Source organism: Camelina sativa, chromosome 1 (assembly GCF_000633955.1).
Source record: "Camelina sativa cultivar DH55 chromosome 1, Cs, whole genome shotgun sequence".
Classification (NCBI taxonomy): domain Eukaryota; kingdom Viridiplantae; phylum Streptophyta; class Magnoliopsida; order Brassicales; family Brassicaceae; genus Camelina; species Camelina sativa.
In genome coordinates, this window is record NC_025685.1 from 16,489,867 (window position 1) to 16,500,506 (window position 10,640).

The 10,640-nt window shown below is 34.4% G+C and overlaps 1 protein-coding gene and 1 pseudogene across 1 annotated transcript; one reads left to right on the forward strand and one right to left on the reverse strand.

Annotated features, from left to right (window-relative positions):
• Nucleotides 2,586–7,350, forward strand: LOC104708806 (annotated as a pseudogene).
• Nucleotides 8,174–10,632, reverse strand: LOC104792483 (coatomer subunit gamma). Its single transcript, XM_010518644.2, has 9 exons — nt 10,451–10,632; nt 10,201–10,356; nt 10,051–10,101; nt 9,722–9,859; nt 9,442–9,639; nt 9,221–9,352; nt 8,953–9,126; nt 8,621–8,860; nt 8,174–8,524 (listed from the first exon to the last, which is right to left on the reverse strand). Exons 1-9 carry the CDS (start codon nt 10,619–10,621, stop codon nt 8,330–8,332), a joined length of 1,455 nt encoding a protein of 484 aa, XP_010516946.1. The 5' UTR covers nt 10,622–10,632; the 3' UTR covers nt 8,174–8,329.

Genomic DNA, 10,640 nt, shown 5'->3' on the forward strand with positions numbered 1-10,640 from the left:
GTGATTAAGGCGGTGGTCTTGAATCTGAGAAAAATCATGTCTCTGGAGATTTCCTCACCATATGTCGTTTCCGTCTTTGCCTGCCAAGGCTCATGTGACATTGGGAAATATAGTGCTACAAAGGTGATTGCCATTCCGGATCTAGAAATAAGAGGATAAAGGAACTTGGTTACCGCCAGCAGTGAGGCTGAGTCGTGGTTGCAGAAAGGAGAGTTTAACAGTCTCCTCCGCCCTCTGAGGTTGGTGTTGTGCAAGCCTTTGCCTGGATCTGAGTGATTATTAGGGGATTGAGTAGATTGCAAAAGGAGACTCAAAAGGGGAAACAAGAATTGAAAAGGAGAACTACATAAACAAAGGGAAAAATAGACGGGATCTAAGGTCGTGGTTCCCCGACGCCGGCGAGTAAAAGCCCCACCGGCGTCGGAGGAAATTGGAGATAGCGGCGCCGCGATACTCTGGTTTGGGAGAGAACTAGGGTTTTTGGATTCAACTATTACCTTAAATCTAGTATCTAAATCTAGTATCTAAAACGTGATACTCTCTTTCAACTCTTTTTATCAATAAAATCTCTTTTGTATTCTAGTTTGTAGTTTTTGTGAACCTTATAGCTATCATGTCCAATGTAGATGGTATCATTTCAACATAGAGAATTGATTGAAAAACCCTTCCAACTATGATGATGATAGCATCTGCCATTGCCTCTTAAATCTATAATTAAAGAGAAGACTTGCAAACAAAAAACATAATTCTTCTCAAATATTTTCCAATCCACTTTAACCAAAAACCTCTCTAATTGTTTAACATTTTTTTATCTCCACTCCATCCTAAAAATTGAGAAGTTGTGAACACACATATAGAAGATTAAAACAAAAAAAAAATTAGAATAAAATTCATTGCATCTATTAATGTTGTGTTTCTTTTAAAACTTAATTTTCTGATGTATTCTCACATCAACATCAGCGAGTATCATTTATCATTTCCAAGGTTTCTCTTAAGAAAATTGTAGATTGCCTCCAACTGTATACAATATTCACACAATACCTTCCAAGTCGTCTTAAAATTTAAAATGCTTGATGTTAGCAAGGGTTATGAAATCATTGTTTGCAGCCATTTTTTTTTTGGAACGCTTACAATTGTAGACGGTTTGCAGTATTCGAGATGAGTTACACCTTCGTTTCGTCTCATGTTTTTATAGTAGTAAGACATGTTTTAAGGAATATACCAATAATTGGTAAGTTGCTAAGATTTTGTATATAAGAATATTTCGTAATCCTTTAAAATATGTTAACTATTCGAAATTTATGTTTAAACTGTCAAAGATGATATTTTATTAACGGAATTTTTTCTTTTAGGAAAGATATTCTAAGATTGTAATCTCCTAATCATAACAGTATAATTTGAATTGTTATATGTTACATTAAAGGTTGGCGTACTACGTGGGTAGATTTGTTTAGTGTTAATGGTATTTACGCTAATTACATGTGAAGATTTTTTGTTACCATATCTGTTGTTTCCGATTTTTACGTGTTAATAATGATTTAATATTTGTTTGGCTACTACACTTAAATCCAATATGTTTGGTTTCAATTTTTGTTGCCTAAATGTATCACATATAATATCTTCTGTTTGGCTCCACAGTTTATCATTAATTATTTCTGTTTGGTTTTAAGGATTATACATATCCTTATTCCTATTTCAATGGCATTTCATTGTAATAATTTCAAACTCTATATTTACTTATTAAAAATGTTCCCTTTTAATAGTATAGATTTTTGGTATTTTGGAATTATACTATATATTATATATATATATACACTTTTCCAAAATACATCTATATCCTAATTTTATTGAAAAAACTGTTTTATGTTTCTAGAACGTTTTTTTTTTCAGCGTATCTATTTATGTTTTCATGGAACATAGGTGTTAAGGCACATCTTCTATGCTTCTTCTTAATACGTTGGGGCGCCAATCTAACTGTAAGAAACGATTTTTGCTCTGTAACATTTGAGAACGATTCCCATCGCACGACCACATCTTTAACCACATCTAGTAATGAATCTTTTTTTTTACCAAAAGCTAGCAATGAATCTAAATAAGGAAAATTTCACTGAAAACAATATATGAATGAAAGTATAATTAAATTTGAAGAAGATATATAATCAAATAAAGATTAGAGAGAGACTTGTCCAAACAAAATTAAAATAATAAAGATTAGAGAGAAAACGATTGAACGATCATATTATCTTCTTCTTTCTTTTTTATATTGTATCCCGTTAAAATCTAAAATAAAGAGAAAATCAGTGTTTGTTTTAATTAGTTGGTGTTTAATTGGCTATTTGAGAAATTACCAAACATGAAACACCTAATAGGCTAGTAACAAAATTTGAAAGAAATCTCCATAATATGAATATTGTAAGAAACGGGGAAACCCGTGGCAGAGAAGTCAGCAAGTGGATTGTAGTTAACATCAGCACATGTGAGCTTCGGGATTCTGTAAAAACCTTACACTAACTAAATAAACTATATTTCTTCTAACCCGTACACTAACCTAACCTTCTATCTTCATTACTCTTTTTAACATTTCAAATCTCACTTCCTCTTACATTCCTCTGTTTCCATGGTTCTCTCCATCTTCCTCTCTCTCCTCTTCATTCTCTTCTTTTTTCCGCCGTCAAATGCACAGTCGTTTATCGGAGTAAACTACGGCTTACTAGCCGACAACCTCCCACCACCGTCCGAAACGGCCAAACTCCTCCAATCCACCTCCATCCAAAAAGTGAGGCTATACAATGCCGATCCCTCCATCATCAAATCCTTGGCTGGCACAGGCATCGGCATTGTTATCGGAGTAGCCAATGGTGATCTCCCGTCTGTAGCCTCGGATCTCAACGTCGCCTCTCAATGGATTAGTTCCAACGTACTCCCTTTCTATCCTGCCTCGAACATCATCCTCATCAATGTTGGCAATGAGGTGAACTCCTCCTCTCAATCAAATATATCTCACAAATTATTAATGAGTTTTCTTGATAAAATCCCTAAATCTTTCACGGTTTCAACCCGCTTTCAAGAATTTGTTTTCTTGATGTTATTTTTGTAAACTTTGTCCATCGACTTGAACAACCACATAGATATGTGTTATTTAAATTAAAATGTATGGAAGTAATTTAAATCACTAAATATTTCTTTGGTGCAGTTACTATTGTCGAATGACCTGAATCTGGTGAACCAGCTTCTCCCGGCTATGCAAAATATCCAAAATTCTCTTGAGGCGGTTTCACTAGGCGGAAAAATCAAGGTGTCTACGGTACACGCAATGACGGTGCTTGGCAACTCCGAACCGCCATCAGCTGGTTCGTTTGCTCTCAGTTATCAGGCTGGTTTAAAGGGTATTCTACAGTTCCTTAGCGATACCGGGTCACCTTTTGCCATCAACCCGTACCCCTTCTTTGCGTATCAAAGCGACCCGAGACCCGAAACGCTAGCGTTTTGCCTTTTCCAGCCTAACGCTGGACGGGTCGACTCTAACACTGGAATCAAGTACACGAACATGTTCGATGCACAGGTAAAATTACTTACACTTGTATTTGTAATATCTAAACTCTCATTCTCGGTTTTGTACTAAACAAAATAGAGCATTATTCTTATTAAATGATGACCAATATTATTATAACATTTTCTTGAACTTGCTATTCNAGGCATCGGCATTGTTATCGGAGTAGCCAATGGTGATCTCCCGTCTATAGCCTCGGATCTCAACGTCGCCTCTCAATGGATCAGTTCCAACGTACTCCCTTTCTATCCTGCCTCCAACATCATTCTCATCAATGTTGGCAATGAGGTGACTCCTCCTCTCAATCAAATATATATCCCACATCTTTTATTGCGTTTCTTGATAAAATCCACAAATCTTTCACGGATTCATCCCGCTTTCAACAATCCGTTTTGTTGATATTATTTTTGTAAACATTGTCCATCGACTTGAACAACCACATAGAAATGTGTTATTTTAATTAAAATGTATGGAAGTAACTAAATATTTCTTTGGTGCAGTTACTATTGTCGAATGACCTGAATCTGGTGAACCAACTTCTCCCCGCTATGCAAAATATCCAAAAGGCTCTCGAGGCAGTTTCACTTGGCGGAAAAATCAAGGTGTCTACGGTACACGCAATGACGGTGCTTGGCAACTCCGAACCGCCATCAGCTGGTTCGTTTGCTCTCAGTTATCAGGCTGGTTTAAAGGGCATTCTACAATTCCTTAGCGACACAGGGTCACCTTTTGCCATCAACCCGTACCCCTTCTTTGCGTACCAGAGCGACCCGAGACCCGAAACATTAGCGTTTTGCCTTTTTCAGCCTAACGCTGGACGGGTCGACTCTAACACTGGAATCAAGTACATGAACATGTTCGATGCTCAGGTAAAATTAGCACTTGTATTTGTAATATCTAAACTCTCATTCTCGGTTTTGTACTAAACAAATTAGAGCACTATTCTTTTTAAATGATGACCATATCCTACTATATTAATTCAGATAAAAGTGTAAAAAATTACATTCAATTGCCACTAGAAAAAATTAATTAAGGTTAATTAATTAATTTAAATAAATATAATTAATTAAAAATAAAAACACTTACAGATCAAATGTTAAAAAATTTTAAAAAATCTAAAAAATATTTTCCTCTCTAACAAATTATGGACGAAATTACTAATTATTTTTTGAAATATATAAATCATTCAGAATTTTAAAAACTAAGATTTTATATACAAGTATACAATACAATTATTTTTAATAACTAAATTCGAAGATTTTGTTAAGATTTCAAATTATGATTCTCCTATCATCTTTATTTTATTTTATTTACAAATTGTTTGGAATTTTTATATAATAATTATAATTAATAAAATGCATATTTTTCTGCATATGTTGTGATTTGAATTTTTTAAAACGAAGATATATTACTCAATGTATGAAAATGTGTGTTTTAATTTTCACATTGGCGGATTGGTAAAACTAAATTTATATAGGTGATAAATTAATAATTTTTATTTGCTCACAATTATAATATTAAAATTACTATTTTATATTTAACAAAATAATGATGCAAATACAACAAACAAACAATATAAAACTGTAATAATACGTCTAAAATAAAATACTATAATATTCTTAAAAAATTAGTATTCAAATAGATCAATAGATTTACCTAAAATTTAAATATAAATATTATCTCAAATAAAATAATTTTTAAGAAAAATAAAACAATAATTTTTATTATTATATTATAATTTTTTTAAAAATTGTAACTCACGAGATATATCTTAGTTATTATAACATTTTATTGGACTTGCTATTCAAACATTGAAGTAGGGAAGTCTTTGGTTTTGAAATTGGTGGACCGCGTCATGATATAGAGTACATTATTAATTAATCATTTAATCAAATTAACAGCTATGCATTTGTTTATTTGGTCTCAGTCTCAAGGTATTGTTCATTTATTATATAACATGCATATTGCTGCACCGAGATCTTCAATTATTTATTGCAGTTATATAATGATTGTAAATCATGTGAAAAGTCTGTATTTGACCGTTAGAAATTTTATTTATTAGTAATAACTTTAACCCCCCTTAAATTGTTGTCCAAAAAAAGATTTTGTAGTGAGGGACTAATTATCTCTCTTTACATTTCCTTTTTTTTTCCACTTAGAAAGAATCAACCTCATTATAGTAAGATAGAACCAGCATTTGCACACACCGACACACGTTATACTGATACAAACATGTGGTTTTGCCTAGGTTGATGCGGTGCACTCAGCTTTGAAATCGATGGGATTCGAAAAAGTGGAAGTGGTTGTGGCCGAAACTGGTTGGCCATCGACCGGTGACAGTAACGAGGTGGGTCCGAGTGTTGAGAAAGCTAAGGCTTACAATGGGAACCTTATTGCTCACTTGAGGTCCATGGTTGGGACTCCGCTCATGCCCGGAAAATCCATCGACACTTACATTTTTGCTCTATTTGATGAAAATCTCAAGCCTGGTCCTTCCTTTGAACGTTCTTTTGGCCTTTTCAAGCCTGACCTTTCGATGGCCTACGACATTGGCCTCACTAAAACTACTAGTAGTCAGGTACTAAGATAGTATAACCAATTACATATAACTAATTAATAACCATGGGATCTCGCATCAGCATTGATCTAATCCCCCGCGGCATATGAAAAGCCGGATATATATTCTTGCTATTTAAGGGAACCATAGTTGCATGAAACGACAATGTGAATCTTTCAACCACTAGACCACATGAATTGCTTATTTATAAGATAGTTAACCATTTCTAGTGAATGTTATTTGTGATGATAGTAGACGTCACAATCTCCACCATTGGGAGAAGCAACATCGATGGGATGGTGTGTGCCAAAGGATGATGCGACTGAAGAGCAGTTGCAAGATAGTCTAGATTGGGTTTGTGGGCAGGGAATCGACTGTGGCCCAATAACGCCAGGAGGGGTTTGTTTCGAGCCTAACAATCTCATGTCTCATACAGCCTATGCCATGAATCTCTATTTCCAAAAGTCTCCTGAAAACCCTACGGATTGCGATTTCTCTAAAACCGCGAGGATCACTTCCGATAACCCTAGTAAGTTATTTTACTCTCTTCATCTTTCATGTCCTACTTGTTATAAATCGTGATATCATGAGACTGGGACAGCCAATATTTTTTTATTATGGTCCAAGAAAGCTGCATGTGAGTTTTAAACCAACATTAGGTACATTCATGAGTTCATTAGATCTTCTTGAGTCTACATGTGATCTGTTACAAGAACGAATAAAAAAGCCATAAACCCAAACAATTATATATTTATATTATATTATCCTCGTAAAATTTTGTAAATGTATATCTTATTTTGTTAATAGAAACTAATAAACCGATAAACGTATATATTTGTACTTTGCTTGGTTTTTCTTCATTTCTTTTCTGAACTTATTATATTTGTATCTAGCTAGGTACGTTGAAAGAAGTTAAATAGGAATATGATGCAGATTATTTGACATTATATTTATAAAGTTTTCATGTCTATATTCAGAGTGCGATCAAGTTACAAATGTTCCACACTAAACATTTATTTCATTACATTCGGCTTTTTCTGTTTTTAGGTTATAACAGTTGCGTCTACCCAAGAGCAGGAGATGGAAGCATAAGAGGAGAGATGAATAAATATGTGACTTCAGATAAAGCAACGGAAGAACGGATCCGAACGCTCCTCTTCTCTGTATTTGCCTCTCGTTATTATGTTCATTTCTTTTTTCTTTCTTTTTCCTTTCTTGCGAATTACAGTAAAACCTCTATAAATTAATAATGTTGGGACCAAGACATTTTATTAATTTATAGTGATATTAATTTATAGATATATTTTTAATTGTTTATTTTTTTTTAAATTATGAATTGGAACAATTATAGCAAAATAAGATTAAATTTTCGGATGTTATAAATTTTATGGTTTAGGAATTGAACTTGTAATATTTATAAAGCATTATTGACAATAAATTACAAATACTATAAACAAATTGACTTATACACATGACATACATAAATTCAAATTTATGAATAATAATAATATTAATTCTCATATTTTAATAATCTGTCTAATTATCAAATTGTAAATGATGCATATCTAAAAATTAAAACTTTAAAATTTAATTATTTGTATGACATGTTATAAAATATTTTAGAGATATCATTATAGTTTGAAAATACAACATTACAAATGTTCTATAGAAATGAGTTTTAGGAGAAACATACACTATTATATCAGTATATATATATATATAAATTTACATGATTATTAATTTATAATATTATTGAGACCATATTTTATATTGAGATTTCAAAAAAATTATTATCTTATTATCTTATCGAATATTGTTAATTTTTATACTGGCCCGACTTGGGACCAGCAAAATTTATTAATTTATAGTGATTATTAATTTATAGAGTATTAATTTATAGAGGTTTTACTGTATGTATCAAAAGCCCTCATTCCTCAAGTCTCCTATAGTTCATACTCACTTTATTTTCAGGTCATGTAGTCATTTTTTTTTTTTCCTCCAGTTCATATAAACATTATTCTTAATCAATGTTGTCCTTTATTAAAGAAACGATCAACAACGACTGATACTCAAATGCTCAAAAGAATATTTATACTAATGGTAAAACGTAGCGAACACCAAAAATGTTGAGGCAACATCAAAATACCAAAAGGGTTTAAGACAATTCATATAGTTATAGATTCTCTCGATGTCTTTCTCTAGCAAAGAACACTTTGATATGTTTAGCCGTTGGCAACAAGTGCGTGAATCGCATCGCTGACAGATGGATCCTCTGCTCGAACAGCCAGTTTCATTACAATTTCTTTTGAGCTGTCCATTCCAAATTGTGCTTTCACCAACACTTTTACGTTCCCTATGTACAAACCTGATAGTAAACTTGTGTGTGACCTTGCGTTGCTCGCAACTGTCTCCGTCCCCTGAACCCAAAAAAAAATGACTTGAGAACAACAAGGGGAGAGAGCTTTCAATAATGTTAACAAACAGTAATTAGGTAAGGGAGAAGCACGCCTAACCTCACAAGACTGCATGCCAAGAAGATCAGTTACAGCCTTTACAGCTTCCCCTAAGCTGTCCCTTGGGCCAAGTCCATACTCATCTACAAGCTCGTTTTCTTCATCCATGTTTTCCCATGCATTCCTGAAATTGGAGACACCAACGTTCACCATGTAGTCAGCAGCAACAACCTCAAGGTCCTCGAGCTGGTACTCATCTTCCACACCATCGTCCAATGGTTCACCTGTGCTTTGCTCAACCTGAGCATACCCATGAGAAGAACCGTGATCATGTGATTCCGTCTATTAAAATTGGATGAAAGAGAAAGCTTATCAAGCAGGTATGAACGTACCTCCTTAACAATGAAAGTCAATGTGTTTGAGAACTTTCCAACAGCAGGGACTCCTTCTGGCTTTTCAAACGCCACAAAGGTCTGACCAGGGGAATCGTACGGGAGCGAGTTTAGTGGTTTTGAAGATAATTCACTGAACTCCTCTGCTTCTGAAGCATCTACAATGACATTCACCTACAAAACAAGGGAGGAGGATAGAAGTAGTCAACAAACAATTTTCAGTGGCATCCAATTAATTGATCATGTGGTACATCATCATGCTCATTACCCTCTCCAACAATTGCTCTGGTACTGTGTTTGTGCAGTTATACTGAAACACTACGTGAGACTCGAAGATACGCTTTACAACATTGACTGAATATTCTGTTTCTGCTTCAGTTAGCTCCACAGGTGAAGAAGACTGAGAATGAAACACGTTTGACCAATCATGATTAGTGGATAAAAGTAAACTGAAAAGAGATGCGATGTGCAGAAAACTTCTATTCAAACCTTGAAAAGTTTTCCAAAGGTGGCAAACTCTGGAATAGATGAAAGAATTCTTTCATATGCATCAAAACCAGAAACAAGTGCAGGTGGTGGAGCACCGAGACCACTGGGCTTTTTACCCTTGGCTTTTTTCTCTGCAAGTGGCTGCGATTTGACTTCCTTAGGTACAGAGTCAACATCAAAAGCTTCTTCAGAGGGCTCCTGAAGAATCAATGATATATAAGATAACTGATGACTCAAAGAGTATATATATCGGGTGGAAATGAGGATCTGGGAAGCTCACATAGTTTTTAAGACTTGTCTCCATGTTTACAAGAGGGGCCTCCAGGGAACCAAATAAAAATGCTATGCTATCATGGTCAGTGCCAACGAGGCCATCATTACCAAGTACACTCAAAAAGAGTGTTGCTCTATCACGAACCTGAAGATACAAAAGAGGAAAAACTCATATTAAAGGTACTATTAAACAGAAGTTCGTGTCTCTACTCAGAAAAGAATGTATTACCAATGCAGAAGCATGCATGCACACAGAGAAATCCATGTAAACTAATGCAACCGGTACACAATGAGATACAATATAGTCATCAATTGTCAATAGGACTGGTCACAAACCTCGTCATCACTGTCATAAATGCAGCGCTTCAGCAAGACAGTAATCCGGGGCTGCAAGACATTTATTGATATTTATTTATCTTTGTCAGCAACCAAGGATGATAGACAAGAAACAAAATTTAATGATGCTAAATAAGATAACTACTATACCTTCAATGCTTCAACCATAAACCCAAACTTTGCAAGTGTGCAAACAGCAGCAGCTCGCACAGTTGCGTTCTCCAAGTGCACACGGTTATAAATATACCGGATATACTTGCTTGGATCTGAGGTGTTTGGCCCTTCAATTCCCAGGAAATGAAGGATCTACGCAAGAAAAAGAAAAAGGTATTTAGATAACAAAGAAAACATAATCCACTTCAATTATAATGCTAGACGAAAGATGTCAAAAAACAATTACCTGTGTTGAAAGGTATGTGAATTCACAATCTTCAATGAACTCGCAAAGATGGAGCAATCCATTTTCCTTTGCATCTGGAATATCTCTGATAATGGTTACGATGGAATCTACAATTGCCCTTTTATACTCAAATCCACCTTCTTCTCTAAGAATGTTGCTTAAGAAGTTCATCCTACAAATCCAAAAGGGC

Coding starts and splice junctions, on each gene's coding strand:
- LOC104792483 (XM_010518644.2), bottom strand. CDS start 10,621: ATGAACTTCTTAAGCAACATTCTTAGAGAAGAAGGTGGATTTGAGTAT. Junction 9,640..9,721: donor AGACAAGTCTTAAAAACTAT/GTGAGCTTCCCA, acceptor TTGATTCTTCAG/GAGCCCTCTGAAGAAGCTTT. Junction 8,861..8,952: donor TGACTTTCATTGTTAAGGAG/GTACGTTCATAC, acceptor GGGTATGCTCAG/GTTGAGCAAAGCACAGGTGA.